The 26337-nt window shown below is 45.6% G+C and overlaps 1 protein-coding gene across 4 annotated transcripts in view; it reads right to left on the minus strand.

The window, feature by feature from the left end:
- The window catches only part of TPP2 (tripeptidyl peptidase 2), a 656253-nt gene that overhangs the window by 462921 nt on the left and 166995 nt on the right, over positions 1-26337 (minus strand). For all 4 annotated transcript variants that reach the window (XM_086934242.1, XM_086934243.1, XM_086934239.1 and 1 more), the window contains exons 2-5: positions 23795-23923; positions 12818-12913; positions 12628-12732; positions 8829-8953 (exon numbers count right to left, since the gene is read on the minus strand). In XM_086934242.1, the coding sequence (XP_086790368.1) occupies positions 8829-8953; positions 12628-12732; positions 12818-12913; positions 23795-23923 (455 nt within the window). The remainder of the gene's footprint in view (positions 1-8828; positions 8954-12627; positions 12733-12817; positions 12914-23794; positions 23924-26337) is intronic.

A 26337-nucleotide genomic window follows, 5' to 3' on the forward strand; every position in this document is an offset into this window, starting at 1 on the left:
GCCTTGAATACATGAAAGTAACCCCTTATGGTTTTTACGATGGGAACCGAGTTATAAACCTTTGTGTACCGTGTTATCTTATGCGTGAAAACTGTATAAAAAGGAGCGACCCACAGAGGCAAGTTGAATCAGACGCCACGAACCTACACATGCTGTACTTCTTGTGACTTCTGTGTTCCCTGCAGTAATAAACCTCGAATCTTTGACGCCTAAGGAAGTGTCCCGTGTCTCCGTCATTTGTACGCCGGAACAGGTTACCCACAAAGGTTTTAGGTGTTATCCCTGGCACCGCTGGGTCTTAGCAGAACCCAGTCCTTCACTGGAAGGGAGTCCCTATCCCTAGTTCGCAGAACGGGGAGGACGGGTGGGGCGGTAAGGAATCTATAACTAATGTAGGTCTCTTACAGATACATTGATACCGAAGAGAAGTAACTTTTTCATCTGAAAGAGACCATTAGGTATAGATTGTTTACCTTAGAATAGATACCCCAGCAATGTCATTCCCCGGAGGTGGGTCTGCAAACTAAGGAAAGTCCACCAGAAAGCCCTAGAGAACACAAAAAGCTGTCTCTCTAGACTTGGCTATCCAGGCAATAATGTTTGGTGAACGTGTGCAAGGATACCACTTAGGGCAGAAAAAGAGGGCCCAGTGCGAAGGACCACTTTATCCGGATGGACTGCTAGAAAAGGAGGCTTTGAGGATAGAGCCTGAAGCTCACTCAACCTGCGAGCAGAGGTAATGGCAAATAGGAAGGCGAAGAGGACAGTTATGTAGTGGTTTGAAGGGAGCACACAAGGTAAGCAAGGACAAGATTCAAGTCTCATTGGGGCATTACGAAAGAAGGAGGAAAGACCAGTAATGCCCTTTAGAAATCTATTTACGACACCACCCCACCCAGTTTGTTGCAGTACCACATGGCGGTGGTGTAGTCGGTGAACACCTGCACTACTCTTCCTTTGACAGCACAGACAGTTTGAGCTTCAGTTGTCAATGCTGCATCTCTTCATTAGTGGGACCACCAAGCAAAGTATTTACTGAGAAAGGAAGATGTGGATCAGTCGATCATCTTAGTAGGAAAGCTCCTAGAGCACAACTGTGGAAAGCATAAAAAAGGTTGACCTCTGGGATGGCAATAGATGCACAAGTTACTACTTGTGTAACGATAAATCTGTAAGAGACATTAGTTAGTGATAGATATCTTACCTTAGAATATTCCCAGGCGTCAGACTGGATCCGGAAAGTTTTTGCTTAGTCAGTAGGTGGAGTCAGTTCTGTACACTACTTTCCGCGCCAGGAACGCAGAGCCATGCAAGATACTGGACATTGGTGCACGAAACTAGGGCCTTGAAATGAATGACCATAACCTTAGTAATCAGTACGCAGAAGAGGGAGGGTGGGTGGGGCGGTAAGGAATCTATCACTAACTAATGTCTCTTACAGATATATTGTTACACAAGTAGCAACTTGTGCATCTGAAAGAGACACGTTAGCGATAGATTCCTTACCTTAGAATAGATACCCAGGCAATACCAACCCCGGAGGTGGATCTGCGAACAGGATTACACCAGAAAGTCACGGAGCACAGAACGGCCTGACTATCAAGGCAGTAGCGCTTTGTAAACATGTGCAGCGAGGCCCACGTAGCTGCCTAACAAATGTCCTGCAATTACTATGCTGTACAAGAAGGAGACAGACAAGAACACAATTCTACATTTCAAAAGTGCATCATCCAAAGAGCCTAAAAGAGAGTCTCCCAAATGGGCAACTACTCAGAATAAAGAGTAACTGCTCCATGATGTCAGAATTTGAAAAGCACGCAGCAGCTTTCTGCAAAGATATGCAAAAAAGACGATACTCCTAAAAGTTTCTGAAACTTTGAACTAAAAGAGCCCGATTCACGCCTCGAGAAAGTCTCCTCCAAGTAAAAGAAAAAGAGACGTTGGAAAGACTAGTGTGCGTGTCAACCTATGGCCCAGAGAATAAACGATTCAGACAAACCATCTTGAAGAACTGGCATTTATTAGAAAATTTAGAATGCCCCTTTCCCAAACCACTCTTCGCATGGAAGAAAAATCCAAGCATTGGCCAACAAATAATTAGAGCCGACACCTGCCTACCTAAACCGAAAAGTGACTTATTGGCCAAGTGGAACTTAAAACCTCTTGAAGGACATAGTAAGTGCGGAAATTGCATTGCCTGCGCAAACACCATAGAAGGTACAGAATTTGTCCATTACTCATAAGATGGAAACACAGTGCGTTTACAAACTGTAAGACAAAAAACGCAATTTATGCGATACTTTGTCCATGTGGAAAAATTTACATAGGGAAAGCCAACCAACAGGTCAACACAAGGATAACCCAACATCGGTCCAGAATAAAGAAAAAAGTAATGAAAGCACCTATGGTCGAACACTTAGTTGAAAAATGCCAAAACTGAACACAATTTAAATGGACAGTTTTGGCAAGCTTTAAACCATCAAGAACATTGACAGACATTGAAAACCTACTGTTGCGTAAAGAATCGTATTTAATTTTGAAATTTAATAGCACAACAGTGGGCTTCAACAACATGACAGAATTGGCGAGTATCTAAATACTACAACACCCATAATGCACTGGCTTAATGCATTAAAGCCAACAAGCTTAGATGGATGTATAAGGTACTGAAAACCACAACACCCATGATTCCAAGCAAAAAGCCATTTTGGAAGATGTCTCCAATTGGAAATCCCACTGCCTCACTTTGAGAAACTAGATGAGAGCTAACACCTAAAAATTCAGGTAAGGCATCTGCTGCTGAGCTCCGCTTTTTAATCTACACAAGTTAACAATCGCGAGCCAGGCTTGATTGCACATTAAATTCTGTTTTTCAGCAAAAACGAGCTAACTGTAATAAACAACGTTCATTGAGGAAGAGTGCTTTGTTTAAAGGTATGCTTTCATTTGGAAACTACAAACACCGTTAGCAAATGCATTTTACAAAACGAACGCTCAAGTTAATTAAGGGTTATGCTTGCTTTTAGAAAATTAAAGTTGCCATGAGTCGAGTAGCACTGAGGAAACTTCACTGCATTTAAATAAGTGAATGGAATTCTCGGGTATGCCAAAAGTTTTTTATCTACACTCATTAGTGAAAGCTTTAAGCTTCCGTTCAACTAATAGCATGTTATTCTTCATGTAGATACGAAGAACGAATTTGATAAATAGGCAGAGAAACTCGTTGCCACACACCAGCTGAAGGAATAAAGTAGGCTGTTAAAAGCCGCTCGGTGCAGCCTGATGTTAAATCATTCATCATATGTATAAATGTAACGTAACAGCCTAAAATGAGGTGGCTTCTTTCATACAGATAGAGACACTCGAGCTGCCAGGAAACACACTGCTGTTCAGGTAGAACTACTAATGTACAGCTATAAAGAGAAAGTTAATATTTAAAAAGGGAGCCTAAAAATATTTTTTCTTTTAAAACATATTTCTTTACACATCCTGATTTCAGAAAACCAACAGTGCTGCCAAAAAACCAAGAGCCCTGATGAGAGTCCATTTATTCGTTATGAGAGACTCGAAACGCGTTGGCTTTATCACGATATAGGATAAGGACACGGAGGGACTATAAAAATTTGAGTTTTGTCTATATATAGAGGAAAAGTCCCATGTATTATGACATTAATGTTTTCCCTGTGTTCCCCCATTCCTTCTTAATTGAAATGTTTAAGTATGCAACATCTTTTGAATGTCTATGAAATAATATGTAGATTTGAAATATTATTTGGATTGTGATGCTAAAGGTAACACAAGACTATCAAGATAAGAGGATGTATTGTTTAGGATTTGTTTCACCTATGTGTGTTTATATTGTGCACCACATATTTTGTAAATCACATGTACATAAGTTTTTTCTGCATATAGACTTTGTCTCTTCTGCTTGGAGCATACTAAAAAAAACTTTATTAAGTTGAAGAAAAGGTATAAATAAAGTACCAGATCAAATGAAAATAAATATGTTTGGTCTAGCGATAATTTAAAGACGCAAAACATTACACAGGTCCTAGTCCTTTTCCTTGCTACTGCAAGGGAACGCAGCATCCCGAGGCAGAAGTGGCTGCAGTTGCCCTGGTCGAATGGGCAAGCAGCCCTACAGGAGGTTCCTTCTTCACCAAGGAGTAACATACTTTGATGCACAGAACGACCTACCGTGAAATGGTCCATTTGTGCACAGCCCGACCTTTTTTGGCGCCCACCTAGCCAACAAAGAGGTGATCATCCATCCGGAACGGTTGTGTACGCTGCAGATAGAGAGCAAGCGCGCGTTTTGGGTACAGACGGTGGAGCCTGTCCTCTTCCCTGGAAGGATGCGGAGGCAGGAAGAAGGTGGGCAAAGTGATGGTCTGCCCGATGTGGAAGGGCGTGACAACCTTTGGCAAGAAAGAAGGACCTTAAAACCACCTTGTCCGGATGAACAGAGAGGAAAGGAGGTTTAGAAGAAAGAGCCTGGAGCTCACTCACTCTTCTGGCAGAAGTGATAGCTACCAGGAAAGCAGTCTTTAAGGTGAGAAGACGTAAAGGACAGTTATGAAGGGTCTCAAAGGGAGCGCACATCAGGTAAGTCAAGACTAGATTCAAGTCCCACTGAGGCATTATGAAAGGCACGGGTGAAAACGTTTGTGTAATGCTTTTGACGAAACGGTTTAAAACCGGGGACTTAAAAAGAGAAGGCTGATCAGGAAGCCTCAGAAAGGCGGAGATGGCAGAAAAATAGCCTTTGATAGTGCCTAGAGCAGAGCCCTGCTGGGCCAAAGTTAGAAGAAACAGAAGAACCTCAGAAGCGGGGCAGAAAGGGGATCCACAGTTTTAGCTGTGCACCATCCCACGAATCTGCTCCACCTACAGGCGTACACTGTTTTGGTGGAGGGACGCCTGGCTGCCAGAATGACATCACAGACTTCGGGAGGAAGATCGAAAGGTGTCAATTGGTGCCGCTCAATCTACAAGCATGGAGGTGGAGGCTGGACAGGCTCGGGTGGAGGACCATCCCCTGCTGCTGCGACAGAAGATCCTCCCGAAAGGCAGACGGATCGGGGGAATCAATACTCCTACTGAGTAGCTCAGGATAACATACTCTTCAGGCCCAGTCCGGAGCCACAAGAATAACAACTTGGGCCAGTCGTTGAGAGTGCCGCCTTGGAAATTCCAACATGCAGAACTGATGACGTGGCGAGTTCCCTTCGGTCACGAATAGATCTAACCAAGGCTCTCCCCATTGCTGAAAGAGACCTTGCGCTACGTCAGAGTTCATACGCCATTCGTGATGAATCAAGCACCGGCGGCTGAGTTTGTCCGCCCTCGCGTTCAGAGAACCTGCCAGGTGTTGAACCACCAAGGTAATGCGTTGATGTTCCAGCCATGTCCAGAGGCGCAGAGCCTCCTGACATAGGGTCCAGGACCCCACCCGCCCTGTTTGTTGCAATACTACATGGCAGTGGTGTTGTCCGTGAACACCTGCACTACACTTCCCCAGACAGAGGGAAGGAATGCCTTCAGTGCAAGTCGGATTGCCCGTAGCTCCAGAAGGTTAATAGGGTGCCGGGAATCCACCGGAGACCAGAGGCCTCTGATCTCCGCCTCTCCCAAGTGGCCTCCCCATCCCAGGAGGGACGCATCCGTCACTACTGTGTGCTCCAGTTGAGGAAGGGATAAGGATCTGCAACTGACCAAATCGTGATTCGTGAGCTACCACTGCAAGTGTCGTGCAGTGCCCTCCGAGATCTGGACATGATCAGAGAGGTTGCCCTGATGCTGTGCCCACTGGAACTTCAGGTCCCACTGCAGAGCCCGCATATGCCATCTGGCATGTTGCACTAGCAGGAGGCCATCAGGCCGAGCAGCCGGAGGGTCAGCCTGACTTAAACCCGGGATAGAGGCTGAAAGATCAGAATCATAGCCTGAATATCCCGGACTCGCTGCTCGGGAGGATAAACCCGAAACTGCGTTGAATCCAGAACCGCTCCGATGAAGGGGAGCTTCCGAGAGGGACTCAGGTGCGACTTCGGCACAGTGATGGAGAACCCCAGCAAATGCAGGAGGTCGGCCGTAGTCTGAAGGTGGGTGACGACTGCCTGGGGCGAGCCTGCCTTCAACAACCAGTCGTCGAGGTAGGGGAAGGGACGAACGGAGTCGGGAACGGCACAGGCCGTGGCCAGACCGGCACTGGCTCCCAATGCGCATCCCAGGCTGGAACAAAATGGTCCAGGAACCGGGGCAAATGTGGGATAAACGGCACCCAGTGCGACACCGGGGGTGGAGCAAAGGGTGGCGCAGAGTGTGGCGCCAGAGCCGGCAACGCCGCACCTCGTGGCACCTGGGCCGGAGCCGCAGCGCAGGAGCATGTGGCGCCGGGGCTGAAGCCGGTGGCGGAGCCGCCGGGCCAGCAGGATGTAGACACGGACTGCGGGCCCGAAGGCGCGCCGGCGGGAGCCCGAGGCCTGTAAAGGCGGTCCATAGCAGCAAGGAACTCTTGCATCTGTTCGGGAGTCGACGACGGACTCTTGTATGGCGGGTAGGCCGCGGGACTCCCCGGCTCCAGAGGAGCCGCAGGGGCGAGGCACCTGTCCCCCTCGTCTGCCTCAGAGGAGCGACGAGGGGATGTCAGAGAGCAAACACGCTTCTTCGACTTCTTTTTATGGCGACGCTTACTGGAATCCGAAGGTGAAGACTTGCAGTCCGAGGTGCAACGGTTCCGGTCCAGTGAGCGGTCAGGGAACGACCCTAGACCCGGAGCGGCGACGTGACGAATGCTGGACCTCCAGCAACTTCCGGTGCCGCTCCGGCAAGGCCTTGGGGGCCATGGCACGACAGTCACGGCAGTCCCGGGAGTCGTGGTCAGTCTCCAGGCAGTAGAGGCAAAGATTGTGGGGGTCCGCTACTGACATATTTCAGCGACAGGCCCCACAAGACTTAAAGCCGGTCATCCCTACATGCACCAGGAGAAAAAGTGGGGAGACAAAAGTCTCAAAATAGCGGTCAAAAAGTGACCAAGATACGTGCTCAATCCGGGTCTACGCCTGACTGGCGCGGAAAAAGAAAGAACTGACGTCAGCGCTCATGGGTGGCGCCTAAGTACTCTCCGTGACGTCATCTCGGCGCTGACGACGCTAGTGACCGATGCCGAGCCGAAGGACGCCACCTACTGACGCGCAGGAGTACTGCTAAGCAAAAACTTTCCGGATCCAGTCTGATGCCTGGGGATATTCTAAGGTAAGGAATCTATCACTAACGTGGCTCTTTCAGAAGCAGTTTTTAGGCCAGAGGTTGCTGCCACCTAGAGAAAACTACTAACCCGAGAAATTTCTGGAATGTTTACACATGTGGTGTGGGTACCACCAGTTTCTTACCAGAATATCAGGAAAATGTTTACATTTGGCTCAAAAATGGAATACTCTCAAATGTATGTGACAGAAGGTTTTGGAATTTCTCTTCACACAGTGTATTGTTTTATCACAAGACGATTGAGAAAGTTGAATGGTGGGACATTTGCAGAAGTTCTGAACTTTTCGGTCAGTTATTTATGTTATAGTGCATACACAATTATGGTTATTTATACTTTTTTCAAGTTTTGATAGTATGTGCATGGTCTTGTACCGAAATAAACGTAACTGACTTCTACATACGTGTTTAGGCATAATGAAGGCAAAGGGCCCTAGCCCACTGTGAGAATTCACACAACTGTCCAGAAATGTACAAGAAAAGTCTGGCACAGCTTTACAAACCTGATCGGAGAACTATATATAATTTGGTTGCAACTTGCTCACAACCACAGGTCACACTCCCACTGACATTTCCCCTTTCACCCACCATTTATTTCAGCTTTTGTCTCTTATTATTCTGAACGTCAAAGAAAAAAATGCCTTTGTGGGAGGGATGGGCAGAAATTGAAGTTAGGAGGCTTAGTGTGCTCATCAATTGTTACTTTTTTATTCAAAGACTACATTTTTAAGTCTTCTTCTGGATGTCCTCTGTGTTACCGAAACCTTCTAGGTTCCCCGCTTGTCCTCCTAGACATCTCTCCTGCTCCTTCTTCCGTGGCATTTTTCGGCTCCTATAGACTCCGCCTCTTGCCCTCCACTCCGGACGCCGAATCCTGTTCCACCTTTTCTCCTCCCCCGTGGATTCTGTATTGGTCCCTCTCCTCGGGAACTCCTCCTCCTTCCTGTCTGGGAGGCCCGGAGGAACGAGTTAACCCTTGCTGGTCCTTGATGTTTCCCGGTCCGTGGCAGTCTTGGCTGCTTTCCACGAGACAGAGTTTCAACCCACCATACGTCTTGGGTGGTGTGGAATAGGGTTATCCCTCAAAGCCTTCTTTCGCCATCTCTCCTTGGCTGAACGTTGTGGGAAGGATGTCCAAAAGCATCAAGTTCTTAGTCATACATTACTACCAAATATCCAATGCAGATGAAAAAACAAAGGTCCTCTACATTGGTACACTGACCCATAGCAATGCATTCAGTTGTAGGCTTAGTGGGGCAGAGATTAGGAGTTTGCTAAGAGGAGAATCACAATTCTCCCATAGTTGGGTGTTCCGTTTGCTGATCAAAGGTTGCTCCTGGAGGTTTACATTTCAGAAGCAGAAGTGTCCCTTTGTTATGGTTAAAAAAAAGCAAAGAACCAAAATCAATAATTATGGGGTTTATATAGTGTGCCTACTCACCCATACGGTGTGGGGTATCTGGCTTATCCGTCGGGGCGCAGCAATTCTGTTTGACAAAACTAGATCAACCAACATAAATATAACCTGCATTTATTGGTAAATGCTTAAAAAAAAGATATACCTCCATGTTTCACCATCATACCACACCAGGCAGTCATACACTGGTCCAGGATCCCCAAACTTCTTTTCAAATGTATTCAGCAACTCCACTTGACATTGCAATTCTTCCTTTATCAATTTGCTAACCTATAAAGGAAACACATTAAGTTAGGATGTTGTTCAGTATGTCTGGAACCCAAATTGGACCAAAGTGTCCTATGAAGATGCAAAACAATGAAAACTGCAGCAGGATTCAACAGGATAGATGCAAAAACAATGCTATGTGACAAAAACAGAAATCTGTGAGGCTTTTTCCAGCATACTGGGGCAATTGGCAGCTCCTGACCATTATCAGCCCAAGTGGGCAGTTTTACCATTAGTGTCTTAGAGACCCTGGTACGACTGCACTACAGCTGGATAACCAAGATACACTTGAATCTTCAAGGGGCACAGAATTTTACAGTTGATGATTCAGAGCGGATTTGGAACATAGGTAGGAGGTTATTCACACTAAAATAAGTCAAAAAACAACATAATATGTAATGTGTTAAGCCCATTTATAACACTAAAAACATTACCATTGATGTAATCAAAAGTAATATACGAATTGAACCTATGATACAAAATACAGCTATCAGTTATACAAAGAGGTGGGTTAAGGATTCCACTTCGCCGACCGAGTTTTGGCGTAGAGTTCCGCAAAACTGCGCGAAGTGATGCACAGCGGATTTTTCAGTTGGCGAACGCTTGGGAGAAAAAAGTCATGTGCTACACCGCCTCCCCGCGAGATTTCCAATGCGGGCGGTCACGACAGGTTGAGACTGCTCATGTTGAAAAACCTGCTCCTCACAATGATGAAGCTGCATCTCGAGTAGGTCTACACGAGCAGCTGTAAGCAGGCGGTATGCGGAGTGACGCTCCTGCTGATTTTACAGCGCGGGACAAACTCGTGGTGCTTAAAATCAGTGCAAGCAGGGTGACTAAATAGACTCTGCTGCTGGCAGAGCGCAGCAGTGTTTTTGCAGCACTTCGCGGTTTTCCATGGAGTAGAAGTAAGGATTTCTCGCTGACCAGGTTTTAGCTTCAAAACATAAGCGGGTTAACAAAGGGCTCCCCTCTTCCACTGCTTCTTTGGTCTCAAGGCTAGTCCCTACATTTGCCCTTTGTTACCTTTTTGTGGCCCCAGAAATACATCCACTTTCTTTTCAACAAGCTTATAAGCCAAACTGAATGAAATTGCTGTGATAGGTCTCAGGCAAAAACAAACATAATTCCAAAGGTAAGGCTATTGTTTCTTTTAAGGATTCTCTCTCTTTGAGTAAGACCAATCTTTACCTAAAACAAAATTGGTTACAGCAACAATTCATTGTGGTTATATTGAATCCCCATTTCTCATAAGAGGCAATGAGAGGGAACAACTGGTATGGTCAACAGCTGTTTCATGAACTTCAACTTCTGAATATCCAGCACTCCATTGAGCAGACACTATATGTTTTAATTGATGCTTCAGAAGTACCAATTTTGAACCTTTGAAACCTCACATCTGTAAAATTAGATGCATGCATTACATTGTCTGCAGTGGTAATGATTTTTACCAGTGCACTCAGTAATGTTCTTAAGTGTTCTAGACGTAGTACTGTTAATTTGGATTTAATTAACACTGCACTGAATATCACCTTTGGTTTTTGCATTCTTATTTTAACATCAAAAATCTAAAATGTTATTTTAAATAAATTGAGGCATTTAAAAAAGTGCTACCCTTAAAGCGTGATATTCAAGTGAAAACTAACAGAAATATCTACACTCACTGAATATTCAACAAAAAACAGCTTTGCAAGGAAAAAACGTGCATTAATCAATTTATTAGACTTCAAGAAAGTCAAGGCTGTTTCCAAGCAATCTTAAAAGCAGTAATAGTATATCTCACTGACGAATAGGCTCCGTGCCTCATTAATTTGAAATAAAACAGCAATCAGCACGGTGGCAAAGTAAGACTATTTACTCAAATGTTTTGGCCCAACAAAAGATAAAGGTCTTCTCTTCTACAATTCCCACCAAGGGCCCAATAACGATGTCGGACGGACCCGAGTCCATCCGACATCATTTAGGAGCTGGCACCGAACGACCTCCTGTTGTTGGTCCCAACCCAGCAATTAGGATGTGGCGGTACACTGTTTGGTCGCATTCCTATTCCTTACAATGCGAGCATGCTTGTAAAACCGCCACAACCGTACAGTTGCCTCTTCGTGGTTGGCTGCTCGCGATATTGGCCAGGGAAAATCTGATACGTAGATAATCAAGTTTTAACTTTAATCAATTTTATAAAATCATAAACATGCACACAATAACAAAAATGCAAACATAACCAGAATAAAATTATCTGGTTAAAAAGCACAGATATTCACACTAAATAGTTTGATGGGCACAAATACCAAAATAACTTCTTAAAAGCATAGAAAATACAAAATACAATCATGAACTCTTCAGGGGGAAAATAGAGCAAATGGCAGGTGTTCAAAATAAAAACCAATCCCATATACAAATAAATGTACTCTGTGCCAATTTAATTTCCAGGTAAAAAAGTGAGCCAAAAAACACTCCCTGTGAAACTGTAGAAGTTGTAGAAACAAAAGCGTTGGTCTCACCTACCTGAAGTTTAGGGGTAAAAGTATTAGGCGAATGCACTGGAAACACTAACTATTGAATCTGGGCAGATCATTACAATATGTAAAGTCTCGGAGTGGAGATGTTGTGACAGGTGCCTGCTTTCAACTCCTATACTTTTGTCCAGGCACCCCTCCACCCCCATCTGCAGATAGCTCAAGTGGCAATTATTTGAGAAACTTCTCTAAATTACTGATGTAAATACAAAACAGAAGATTGCCTAACATGACTGGGCACTCTGGCTTAGTTAGAACTCTATTTTTCCCACAAAGTGAGTTTTAGCTGCATTATCAGAATAAAAAACAATGAGGTACCTCATGATTACTCCCATTTCTTGGAAGACAGTACATAAGACTTCAGCCCTGCCAACCTCAAAAATATTTTACAGTGAAAAGGTGATTTGATCTGTAGAAAGGTCGGGGACTAGAACCCCTCACTTGCTAACAAGCAATGGATAAACCTTGGAGGAGGCCGGGCATAGGAGAGGGGGAAGGGCTTAAAGTCCAGCCCTGTTTAAAGAAATACAACTGCCCTCCCCGAAAAAAAAAACAATTCTGCTACTTAAAGTTGCCAACTATGCTGCATGGATGTAAAACATCCAATGCACATGACCTGTATAGAGACACCACAAAGTGGAAATCCATACAGAACAAGGCTTTTCCTCGGGTAACCATGTGAAGAAAGCAGATATTGTGTGTCGCACAATTACCCCATGTGAATCTGCAGGACTAATATTGAGGTCTGTCCCCACATACATCCCTTTAAATCAGATCTCCAACTGACACTCTTACCACCATCTCCAGCCTCTTCCTATGACATATTCGCGTCTGAAAACTACAAACCCTTCCTACCTCCCAACCTTCCAGCCCGCCAATAACCTCAGCTGGACAATCCTACCTACTATCATGTATGTGATCCAAAACATGTTAAATGTACACATATTTCTATATAATACAACGAAACAACCTTTCAATAATTAAGCAAGAATAACTGTCACAACCTCAGTTTGGAGTGATCACAAAAGGAATCTAGTCAATTACTAAAATATTACCAGTCAAGCACACATATGACATGGTACTCTCTACCCACCCACCATTAGTTTATTTCACATTAAGACACAAGTGGAATGGAACAGATGGGCAATGCTAATTACTTACTTGTGATGGAGGGTTTTGAATAGCATCAAACTCATCTTGCTTTCTACAAGCATCTGCTAGCACAATCCTATGCACAGGGTCCCAAAGTTTCTCCTTGCGTTCTTTCTAAAAATGAAAATGGATAGTTATGTGCTCGAGTAGTTGGCAACGAAGAAAACCCTCCAATAAGAATTGAAATAAATGTAGTTACCTGCAGCCTCTCTTTCAATGCTTTTGGATAAAAGTCATAGCCGTTTTTTATGCCTATGTGATATTTTTCTGAAGGATTCACCCAAGTTGCTGGAATCTGAGAGAAAAAAAATATGTTAATGCTGTTTAGGCTCCAACAAATCACAGTCCTCAGTGTACTACACATGTTTATGTACTGCTGTGCTTATTACAACTTTGAAAATGTTGTGTCACTATTACCACTAGACCTTTTTCATAACAGAAACGTATATCCATGAATTGCTTTTTGTGAGACAGTGACACGAACCAAGTAACAAGGACTCTCTCAAAGACAAGTACTTGGAATACCCATGGCGTTCTCCTCCACCCCGCTTTTACAATATTTTTGGCGTTATTGCATAACACACTGACATAAGCTGGAATCCCCAACCAAACTGTGCTGTCTACAGAGACCACACTTTGTATCAGGCTTATCAAGCGAGTGGCTAGTGAGCTACTGGAAGCTCTCCATATACGTGCAAATACAGAAATACACAAATTGAAAGTGCACAGTCGAGATGAAATGTGGGTATTTTCAAAGCTGGTAAGGTGATGTATGGAGAGAAATAGCTGAATTTGAAAGATATATTTAAATCAGATATTTGAATGAGACATCATGTGGCATTCGGGAAACATATTACTAACATTATTACCGTAGTACCAGGGGCACTGCAACTATGGTTGGTATGTCTTACCCATGTAGAGACATTCCAACCTAACAAACTTTTTTACATTCCCGTGTGAGGTTGTCTAGATTACAGCACTCCGATTAGTACCTCAGGATGATTTTCATTAAACATAAGAAGCTCTTATTAAAGAACATTTTGGAGGAGTGAGGCTTTGAAACCAAGATGGAGGATGCGCCTTAGCAAGACTCCGTCAAGGCGCCCAGACTATCCGACAAGATTCCACTGCTAAGCATGCAATTGCACATGGGGAAAATAGTGCAATATACCCCCACCCACTCTTTTTCCCCACAGCGCAGTGGTGAGATTCTGGTTAGCTGGCTGGCAAAGAACATCTGGGTGCCTGCCGTCCCACCTGGCCCACAACCTTCATGGAAAGCACAAATTGCACCCCCTTGCGGGAGGCGGAGGTCTTCTGGCCCCCTGGGCACTGGGGCCGATCTGGGGACTGTGAACCAGGCATCTTATCGGAGGCGGCCCAGGGATAGCGTTCTGTTTCGGTCTTCCTCCGCTGCATCTAAAGCAGAGCATTACTCCTGGGCCAACAGAGTAGCAGGAACCTGCGTGGGTCTGGTCCAGAGTTTGACTCTGCCCTGAAATGTAACTGCGAGAGGGCCCATGAAATTGCACACACCGACAAACAGAAGGTGAGGGAAGCTGCCTGCAGGAGTGAAGGTCTGTGGCCTGCCGGGTACATAGGCTGAACATTCATACACCAGACTGGGGCTGCTCTTGTCCGCCTCCGCTTCTGGCTCCTGCGCAGAGTGATGGGCAGGTAGGTCACCCCAGACATTGGGCTGCTCAGGCTGCTGCGCACACATGGGAGTTGCAGGCACAAGCAAGCGGGCCCTTGTGCCACACAAAGAATTCGGCCGGCAACTGATGTCCGGGGGAAAGGATCCCTGGGGACTCACTGCAACTGCCTGGGCTCATGATGCCTCGAGACCGCCTGTACTAGCCGCCACCTTTGATTCCTCCTTGCAACAGTATACGCCAGAGCGTCTGTGTACATGTGGGTGGCACCTGATCAGTTGTGGCCCGGGGACTTGCTTGCCACTGGATCCTAACCCTTACCTGCCTCTCAGATGCAAGTGAAACTCCCCTCATGCCTGGAGCAATGGGCTAACTAAGATCTGGAGTAAGCGGCGCAGGTTCAAGTACGCCCACTTTGAAAAATCGACTGGATGAGCCGGATAATTGAAACTCCTCTACTTCCATTGGGTACAAATTGGGCGCAGTGCTGGAGGCAGTGGAGCGACTCAGAACCTCCCTGGATCAAACAAGAACCTCGCTTGAAAGCAAGATTGACAGAGTGGTGGCTGACCTCACCTGATTACTAGCGGTGGTAAATAGTCTTAAAAATTTCCTTGATGCCCTTGACCTCACCCAAATATGCAACAGCCCGGCCCACGAGAAAGGCTCTATCCTCGACCTGATCATCTCCAAAGAGGACTCTATCCAACTTGAGTCTATCCAACCCTGTGACTGGTCAGATCATCATATTGTCACATTCTTCATCAATGAAAAAGTTAAAGTTAACCTGGCTCAATCCTCCAAGCCCAAAGTTTGGAAAAGAGACATGAAAAAAACTCAACCCAGGCTCTTTGCCTCCACACAGATGCAATCTCCTACACCCACCGACAGGCGCTACGGACGTTCAAACCCTGACTGGCCACTATCTCAACGCTATGACCTCAATAATTAATGAGGCTGCACCTAGGCAGCTAAAAAGAGTCTCCACTAAAACTCAAAGCCATGGTACAACGGGAGTCTCAATGAGGATAGACGAGACATGCGAATGGCAGAGCGCACCTGGAGATCAGATCCCTCTGCACTGCACCTAAAAGCTCTGAAGAAAAAGAGAAACGCCTATTTCAGGAAAATAAAACGCTCAAAATCAGATTTCTTCAGCCTCGAGCTCGACCAAGCAAAAAAACGCCCGAGAAAACTGTTTGAGCTAATCAGATCACAATCCAAGGATCAACCCCAACCACTCAGCACTGTGCGTGAAGCACCCTCCTGCGAAGACTTTGCTGCTTTCTTTATCCAAAAAACTGACAACATAAAGAGCGATCTCCTCATTGACGCAAGCCTCTACTCAAAACCCCAGTGCATAGCACCCATTGAACCAAAAAACAATGCTACATGGTCAACCTTTGGCACATACTCGGAAGAAGAAATTGGCAAACTGCTCAGCACCTTGAAACCATCCAATCACCTCACGGACCCCCTTCCTGCTACCGCTGTAAAAGACTTTACCCCTTTGCTCCTCCCACTCTGGACTAAAATTATCAACAGCTCTCTCCAACAAGGAAGCATACCTGACTCCCTCAAAGTTGGACAAGTCACACCTTTACTAAAGAAACCTACAGTCGACCCCTCTGATCTCAACAAATACCATCCCATTACCAATATTCCCATTCTCGCCAAACTGTTGGAAAAATGCGCACAACTACAATTGACTAAACACATTGAACAATTTGATCTCCACAACTCTCACCAGTCAGGCTTCCGAGCAGGACACAGTACAGAAACTGCTATGACTCACATAACTGACGACGCACTTCAAATGCTAGACCAAAACGACACCTGCCTCCTCATCCTTCTTGATCTCTCTTCAGCATTCGACACCGTTAAACATGAGAAGTTACTAGAACTACTAAACACAAGAATGGGTTTATCTGGAACTGGTCTCAAGTGGTTCACTTCCTTTCTTCACAACAGGTCGCAGAAATTCAAGAGCAACAACCTGATGTCCTCGCCAATACCTGTAACGCTAGGCATCCCCCAAGGATCCTCTCTATCCCCAACTCTGATCAACCTAGTTATGGAACCTCTCACCACCTTGCTACAAGCAACCAATGTACACTTCCACATGTACGCCGATGACACCCAACTTTATCTCAAAATACAATCCCCCAAAGACATCTTGCTCCTGAACTCAACGATCAGAAGCACCCAATCCTGGCTTGCCGATAATCATCTCAAACTCAATGCCCTGAAAACAGAGTTCCTTCTGATCTCACCTCCAGCGAAGATCTCCACCACTCAAATTTGGCTTAAACAACTAACCGCACTCAATTTCCAACCCACCATCGTGGACTCAGCAAAATCCTTAGGCATAACACTCGACACCAATCTCAACATGCAGCAACATATCAGCAAGGCAACAAAGGGAGAGAACTTCCAAATCAATACTCTGAGGAAACTTAAACCCTTCCTCCCAGCCAAAGACTTCCAAACCGCAGTACAAGCAACAGTCATCCCTCGAATAGAATACGGCAGCATCGCCCTCTGTGGACTCCCCCTAACTACTACCGCACCCCTAAGAGCTTCTCTAAACGCTGCAGCGAGACTCATCACTGGTTCGAAAAAGCACTCCCATATTACCCCTGACTTGAAATCCCTGAATTGGCTGCCTTTTGAAGCCAGAATTCATCTGAAAATCGCCTGCATAACACACAAGGCGGTACACCTAAACTCACCCGGCTACCGCGCTCAGAAGCTGACAATCGCTGGCGGAGCTAGAAACACTAGAGGCACAAACAATCTTCTGCTGAAACCTCGACGATTCCGGAAGGAAAAAACATAAGCGCTCGTTCTCAGGAATGGCGCCTAGGATCTGGAACTCATTCCCTCCCGAAACCAGACTTATCTCCTCCACTACACTCTTTAAAAAAGAAGTAAAAGCTATCCTCATGGCTAAATACACTTGAACTATAATCTCGAACTCTGTTAATACTCGGCTCGATCTGTACTACATGTTTGACCCCTGTGCTTATTTGCATTAGTTGTCTTATTACTCACATGATTGGCTGTGCAGCCACCTATTTGTACTGTTAGAACTATTGTTTTATCTGTTTGACTATGCTCCCTCATGTACCCCTTCTATGTAAAGCGCTCTGATATCTGCAAAGATCTTGTCCGCGCTATATAAAACTTTCAAAATAAATAAAAAAAATAAACATCCTGACAAAACCCGCTCTTTGGAGCACACCGTCAGCGATCTCGCCCCAAGAACCTGAGAAATGGCGACCTCCATGCAGGCATGCACTAACCGCAGGTCGATCCAGACAAGACCATTTCCACGTGGTGGGATTGCTGGAGGGAGTGAAAGGACAAGACATGGTTGCGTACATGGAGAGCCGGATAGAGAGCAGATTCCATCAAAAGCACTGTCACAGTTCTTCTCCATAGAACACGCCAACAGGGTCCCTGCGTGGCCTCCTCTGCCTGGATCTAATCCAAGACCCGTGATGTTCTGAATGCTTCATTACATCGACAGGGACTCTATTTTGCAGAAGGCACAGAAGCTCTCAAGCATCAGGGTTGGAAATGTTCATGTAATGCTATTCCCATTCTATAGTATAGCGGTGCAGAGACAGAGGAACTAATCCTTGGCTGTAAAGAGTCAGCTGCGCACGCTGAACCTGAAATACTCCTTTGTCTGGCGTGCCTACGTGATGTTTCTAACGGAAAAACAAGGTTCTTTGACATCACTGTGGACGCACTGGGAGTATCTCCAATCAGCTGACCTGGCTTGTCGGCCCTTGTCCCCACCGACTCCTGCTAAGTTGCAGGGTGGGTCATCAGTTTGCAGGCAGAGGACGCAGGAACATGCCTCCCCGACGGGATCCTTCCCCTGATCTGGAACAGATAATCAGAGACCAGCGCAGAGCCCTGGAAACAGCAGCTTCCATCGGTGAAAAAGCACAACTATTCAACCTGGATGATGAACTCCTAAAAACTGGCATGGAAGACGGCTCTTCGAGTAATGGGCCCTATAAAGCAGACTCCATGGTCCCTCCTGAAGTGACCCTGCAGACAGTCGATAACATAATCGAAACTACACCCAGACTGGGTGCTGAAGCTAGAATCCATCAATTAAATGTATGGTTCATCCCTATTATCCTACTTTTGGCCCCACACACGGTTACTTCATGTACTGCGGTTGTGGCATGATATATACTGCAATGTGCCGACAGCTGTTATTAATGCATAATTACTTGCTATAATGCAAAATACTATTATTCTAACTATCCACTAATGCCTACTCATTGAACACACCTGGGGTGCTTCCCACTTTAATCCCCAGGTCCCTCCTCCCCTACCGGTACCTTCTTCCTTTTTTGATAGATACACTGGTTAGTTGATTTGGTCGTTTAGTTGGATGCACGCTGTCCTTCTGCTCGGATGGAATTGCCAGTTCTTGTTCTCCTCTTTTGGGTTGCAAAGGTTCAAATGCCACCCAGCACCCTGTTAGATGGCGCTCAACACTGCACTCACGCCACTGTAATCCAGCCATCGCTTCTACAACATGCTGACAGCAAAATGATCGCCCCTCACCCCATGCTAGTGGCTCCCAATAACATCCTCGTGTGAAACTTGAGGGGCATTCACACACCAGCACATAGATACTCCTACCATAAGAGACGCTCCACACATATTGCTCTCCTACAGGAGACACAATTTACACTCTCAGAAACCACCGGACTCCAAATGAGAGTGCAGCTAGTTATGAGGCTGATGAAATTAACGTTGATGTTGAGGGCACATACATTTTTGTACTGGGGCGCTTGGATGGCCACTAGCTGCTACTGGGCTCAGTATATGCCTCCAACTCGGAACAAAGCCTATTTCTTGACAAATTATTGGGCACTCTCCCTCGCTGGAATGGCCTCCGGGGGCTCATAGGAGGAGACATCAATAGCATTCTGGAACCATGACAACCACTCATTCCCCGCCCCCATTTCCCAGTCCACCCACAATATACAGTGCACAAGCGCTCTGTAAATGACTACAGCACTGGCACCTGCTAGACGTCTGGCGTGAATGCAATACTACAGCCAGGGTGTACTCGTTCTACTCGGCCCTACACCATTTACATTTTCGGCTTGACAGGCTGCTCTGTTACGCTAATTTGTTGCACTCACTACTGCAGAATGACTTTTTGGGTCGAACACATTTCGAGGTATTTACAGATGGCCAGGGGTGCTGAAGCACCAGCCATCCTCACTCGGTAGATACAGCCGGGGGCCCTGGAGGACCCTCCCTTCAAAGCGTTACTGGGGACCGCCAGAGCAGACTATCTTGTGGGCAATGATGGCACAGCATTGACGCGGCTCATTGAACAGGATGCGTTCAAAGTCACAATATGTGGGTGATGCACGGGTACACAGTGGAATATGCGAAAACATCTCCAAAAAGACCACACACTCCTGGAGCACACACTACTCCAGTACGAGAGCCAAGCTATTATTATTATTTTAATTTATAAAGGCGCACAGCTACCCGGAGGTTTCCTGGCGCCATCGGACACACGTAAAATAAGAGGGGAGAAAATGGTTGGTCGAATAACCAGGTTTTTAGGAATTTAAGAAAGTTCTTATAGAAGGTTTCATGCCGAAGTGGCGTGGGGAGTGAGTTCCACAGTGACGAAGCTAGGTAAGAAAAAGACCAGCCACCCATACGTGACCGTTTGATCCTAGGAACTGAGAACTTGAGGATCGGAGAATGCGCGTTGGGAGGTAGGGATGCACTCAGGCACTCAGATACTGTGGTGCTGTGCCCAATTTAATTTTATACATATAACACATGGCCTTTAATTTAATGCGGTTCTCCATCCCAAGCCAGTGGAGGTCGGAGAGAGAGCCTGAAATGGGGGCCCTTCTAGGCACCTGGCAAAGCAGTCTGGCTGCAGAGTTCTGTACTACCTGCAGTTTTTTTCAAACCACCTCCTTGAGGGCTCCTATTACAGTTGTTGCCATAGTCCAGCCTGGAAGTAATCAGGGCCTGGACCACTGTTCTTTGTGTGGGCCTAGGCAACATCCAAATTATTTCTTTGAGCCATTTTAGGAATGTGAAGCAGGTTGCGGCAACCTTGACTGCTGGCTGCCGCATTGATAGTTGGTTGTCAATGATTACGCCTAGATTGCGGACTAGTTGTACCAGTTAGGGAAGATCACCCTAAGGAGGCCCTGAGGAGGCCAATGTTGGGGGCCCCAAAGATCAATGCTTTTCCCGAGAATTAAAACTTTTTTAATGTTAAGTTTTAGCATGTTGGCATGCATCCAACTAGCTATATTTTGCAGCCCCACCTGGAGAGAGGATACCGTAGATACCTCATTGGTGGAGAGAGAAAATTAGCTGTGCATCATCAGTGTACGAAGAATAGATAGCCCAGCCTCTTCAGCTATTGTGGCCAGGGGTCTGACGTAGAAGTTAAATAATAGCGGGCTAGAGCCCTGTGGTACTCCGTAAAGAGAAGCGTGGGACTTAGAACTTGCTGACTGGGAAAAGACCTGAAAAGTCAGGTCGGTCAGAAAATCAGAAAGCCATTTGAGTGCTGTCCCAACCACGCCCAGAGATTGTATAGCTTTTAGTAGGGCAGTATGTGACACAGTGTCGAAGGCAGCACTCAAATCAAGCAGTATGAGTGCCACCGTTTCACCCATATAAAGACGTTGACGCAGAGTTTCTGTAACTCCCAACAGAGTGGTTTCTGTAAAGAACCCAGCTCTAAAACCATATTGTGATGCATGTAAGATTTGTTGGGAGTCAACAAGCTGCGTCATTTGTTGGTTGATATGTTTTTCTAAAATTTTTGAAAAAGCTGGAAGTAAAGAGATCCGGCGGAATTATCTAATATCCGCTAGATCAGCTTTAGCTTTTTTGAAAAGTGGGAGAACCATGGTATGTTTCCTTGCCAATGGAACGGCTGCTTCCTGCAAAGATGCGTCAAGCAACTCTGTGATTAGTTTGAGTGACGATGGTTCCAATTTTTGAAGTATGGGGATGGGAAGAAGGAGGGGGTGTCCAGGGGCAACCAGTTTTCTGGCGAATTAGTAGGCACAGTGATCTGGTTCGCCGGAGGAGCCAAGCAGCCCGATGTGGGGGAGGAGCTTTCCATTTGCTGCCCCACATTAATTGTCACTACTTTCAGTTCTGCGTAGATTTTCTCCACTTTTCCAATACAAAATTTGGCAAAATCCTCTCATTGAGCACGGGGGTAGGTTGCCAAGCTGCTCCCGAAAGATCTTTAGCTAATTTAAATAAGACCTTGGGGCTGGTATGTGCCGACGTAACGGCGTTGTTTCCATATTTTCCTCGGGCAACGTTGCAGAGTGAGTGGTAGTACCTTTTAGCTAATTTGTACACGCGTCTGGATTCAGGCGCATAGTCCTTCCTCCAACATCTTTTTAAGACTTTGCATTTGGATTTAGCAGTTTTTAACTTTTCCTAGAACCAGAGGGCAGGAGGTTGGTGATTGTTCACCTTTTTGATAGACGTTGGAAGGCACGCATCAATAGATGACAGAATCCAGGTATGTATGGTGTCAGAGTCTGTTAAATTGATAGAGGGGATGGCAGGAATGTTGTTCAATAGATGCCGGTTAAAATAATCTATATCTAGGTTCTTCCAGTTTCTGGACCCCAATTAGGTGGTTAAGCTGCATGTGTTCTCACGCTGCAGATCTAACCTCACCTTGAAACCGACCAAAAATGATCGGACCAAAATATAGGGAGGGCTGCCTGGCATGAGATACTAGGTAGATTGGAAAAAATGGGGTCTAACAAGTAGCCCGCCCTATGGGACCTGAATTGCAGAGTAGGATATTTATAGCTGCCAAGTCGCCATCAGAGAAGTGCTCGTAGTGCATGTTGGGTCGTTAAAGTGAATATTTAAATCTCCCAGGATGGTGAAGTTAGCAGCCTCTAACAAAAAAAGGGGCGATGAGTTCAGGAAGGGCCGACGCCCATGGCCCTGCTGGCCCTGGCACGCGGGAAATCAAAATCCTGTGAAAGAGTGAATTGGGGTGTGAGGGAGAGTTTGAGGGAGCTGGCCATACAGCCCTTAAAAGGGAAGGTCCTCCCATTTACAAGATTATGCAGGGCTGTGGTCTCTCCCCCCTGCTAGCGATGGAGACGCGGTTTGCAGAACTCCAGAGACAGGGGATAAATTTGGGGATACAGATGGGTGATGGTTTCCATGCTGTGTCCCTCTATGCAGATGATCTCAGAGACATAAATAATGTGCCCATTGAGTCACTTCACTGCACAGTCTGTTCGCGTCAACTGGGCAGGCATGTCCAGGTCAACTCTGGTCACTCTCAGGAGTATCTATATCCTGGCAAACGAGAACATTTTGGTACTTTGGACTGCATGTGTACCACACCCCTGAGGATTTTTTTTGAATGGCAACCTTACACAAGCAGCTAGATCTGTTAGGACTCCGATGGCTTTTTGCCAGATTTTGCCATTATCAGTGGTGGGCCAGGTAGCCCTACTGAAGATGGTGGTTACTCCCCCACTTTTTATACTGCTTCTCCAAACTGCCACTTTATGCCCCGACCAAACTTTTCCACGACCTTGAACAAAGAACAAGAGAATTCATCTGGAATTCTGGGCAATGCAGGGTAACACTGGTGAAACTATGCTTGCCTCTGAACAAGGCGGCCGGGCGGTACCAAACCTAGAGCAATAGTTCCTTGCCTCGAATTTGCAATGGGTAGCCAAATGGCTTGCTGGCGTGCAGCTGACTGACAGGGTCACATTGTAACCGCCCTGGATGCTGACCAGTGTCCTTCACCTGTTCCACCCGCCACTCGAGCCATGAAACCAGACTCCCTGCTGTTGAATGTTGTGCACCGCTGCTCTCGTCAGAACCTGGCCCTACTGGGCACTCCTAAAAAATGCCACCATTACTTCTGAAATGGAGCTTGAGGCCTGGCATGCTGTGGGACTACACACAATGGGCGACCTCTACAGTGATTGCGTCCTCACCCCCATGAAACATTTATAGGCAACTTTGAGCTACCACTGGGGCAGTTCCTTTTGTACAACTCCCTGATGGCGACTCTGGCCCATCTCTGGGTTGACCTACCTAATGAGCCAACATAAAGCTTTCTGACTGACTGAAAATAAAAAAAACTGACAAGTTAGCATGTGAGGGCAAAGTTGACGCCAGTCGCATTATCAGATGCTAATCACCATGTCTTGGCCCCAATTCCAGGTAGGGGTTGGGCTCTAGTCATTATAGACTGGCATGCATAGTGCTTGGCCTGTGCTAAAGACAGTCCATTCAGCACCTTGTGAAGGCGAAGATGAGCCTCAGGTTTTTCATTTAGAGCCAGCACAGCAGGAAATTTGAATTATACAAGTTTTTTTTTTTTTATCTGGCCATGGAAGGAAAAGCTGTAATATTTGATTTGATATTCATTTTCATGATGTGCAAGAAAAACTACGACAATAAAAAAAAGAAAGTTCCATTCTTACCTTAAGAGTTCTTCCAGATAGGCCAACGATTACACCCTCTTTAGGCTCCTGTATAGTGCATGTGTTTACATCACCACTGCCAGTTGTATCAATGATGTCAATAATCTTCGGCTTCCCATCAGTCGTCAGCTAGGAATAATAAATTGAAACTCGTATCATACACTGGAATATTCACCTAATACAATACTTTAAAAAAACAACTAAAGGTGACTTCAGTAGGATGTTTGATGTCGGAAAGGTGCTTGTTCCATGGTCCACCACGCAGACTGAAACAGTTAATGGTAAACTTTTGATTTAACTGTCTGTTAAAAGGCAATAGGACTTCTCTTTTCCCAGCCAACTTTATGAGCTGCCCAGTACCAGAACCAGTTGAGTAACCCGCGGTGAAAGAATGATTACACACTTTCAAGTTGTTATGAAGGACAAATATTGAGGTAAAACAGTGAAGTGGAAGGAGAGGAAATTATAAACTTGCATGAAAATGGTTAGGCTTTTTTGACAGGATGGCGGCTGCCAACAGGTGAGCAATACTTTTGCCAGAAGTCGCTTAGTGAAGCATAATTCAAACAATATTTACAGAACAAAAAAGGTAGATAAAAAAAGAGTAACATTTATTAAATTAACATTCCAGGTGCGATACCTTTTCTTATTGGTCTCTGGGACTCTGTATTTACTGGGCAGCATTCTACTTGGGCACTTTACCACTGGTGCCCCAGTAAGGTAATAACAGTGCAACACAACTGGATAACCAAGTTTCTCTCTTTGGGCACTTTGCAGGCAGTGAGGGCAAGGCTTACAAACTCAAGATACGACAGGGCATAGTAATAAAACAGTCAATGTCAAAGCTTTCCTTATTTTTGTAAATCAAAAAAGAATTTTAAACTATAGGTAAACGAACAAAATAAATATTGGCTGCGACTATCTGGTCCAGCTACAGGTCCCTAATGTGAGGTCACCACATGCGGCATGATGGGAGCACTACTTGTTGAACACTATCAACAACAGAACAGTAAGGACATAAAATGGTAAGTGATTCAATAGGTCCTGCTGGGACCCAGGAGTAGACAAAGCAAATCTACTCCTCAGGGAGGGAACATTTTTAGATGGACCAATGCGAAATGATCACTCTGGGACTCAATACCCTCGATGATTGGAGACGGGCAGCCTTCATATGAACATTTATTGTGATGGACATCGCCGTTTACCATGTCTAGTTGCTCACCTAATATAGATTTGGGCCTCTTTTTGATATAACAACTGCAGATGATATGTATGCCTTTTATGGAAATTATTGTATGTCTCACATATGTAACTGACAAGAGAATTTATCATTCCTCCATTTTTTTTCCTCTCAGGCCCTTACAATGGTTGGTCTGCTATCAGTCACAAATCTTTCTTTAATTGACGACCTATTAGGGCAGAGTTAAGTTTACCATCTGCATTTTAATATTCACATCTTTAGAAGTCAAGCATTGCACTGCTTTGCACATCTGATTAGCCAACTCTCTTCATTGTATATGTATGAACAAGGGTTAAATATGTGAACTAAGTTCCTTCCCCACTGCACACTTATGGTTACGCATATTCAGTGTTGTCAGCTCAAAAGAAGGCAAGGAAAGTGCACAGAACACTAAATGGGTACCCACTTGAGGTGGTGGAGGAGTTTGACTACTTGGGCGTTAGGATCAACAACCAAATGAAATGGGACGCCCATGTGGCCAAGATGCTCCTAAACCTCAAAAGAGCCTCAGGAGCGGTCCTAAGAAACCAGCGCCTATCCACTAGCAGACATGTAGCCCCAGCTCTGGTAGCATATGAGGGCAAGGCTGTTGCCTCGGCGGTCTATGGTTCAGAGCTGTGGGGAGGTGAGAACACCACTGACCTGGTAAGGGCAAAGAACAAGTTTGTGAGGGACCTGGTTGCTCCCCCCCTCTCCACACCTCTAAAACCTCTCTATTTAGATATGGGAAAACATTCCATTGCTGATGTGCTGCGCCTTCGCCCTTTGCTGTTCTGGGTGCACCTGCGAAGGATGCCAGAACTGGCAAATTATGCGTTGGTCTTGGACGAGCTGATCACACTGAACAGTGCAAACAAGATACCGTGGTTGACCAAACTTAAGCAGCTGGTTTTGAAGCTAGGTTTGGGAGAATTCTGGAAAACCCAGTCCCCTCCCCACAAGCATATCATCAAAAAAATATATTGGGATTGGGTCCAGGAGTAGGAAATAAAACATGCTAAGTGGGGGGCATCAACAACTGCCTTCATGGAATTCAAACCCAGTAAAAAACTTGAGCCCTTCCTAGATGCTATCCAAAACCCTAGGGACAGGTCTCTCTTCCTGAAAATGAGATACAGGACCCTACCCCTGAAAAACTTTACTGAGGGATGGAAAGGAAGGGGGGCACATGCCCATTCTCCCAGCTGCCCAGGATGCCCATGTACAAGCAAATCACTTTTACACTTTCTATTCGCGTGCAGGGCTTATAAAAGACCTAGAACAATCTGGTTAAATCCAGTATGCAGAGAGCTGGTTGTGAGAG

Source organism: Lissotriton vulgaris, chromosome 8, assembly GCF_964263255.1.
Source record: "Lissotriton vulgaris chromosome 8, aLisVul1.2, whole genome shotgun sequence".
Taxonomy (NCBI): domain Eukaryota; kingdom Metazoa; phylum Chordata; class Amphibia; order Caudata; family Salamandridae; genus Lissotriton; species Lissotriton vulgaris.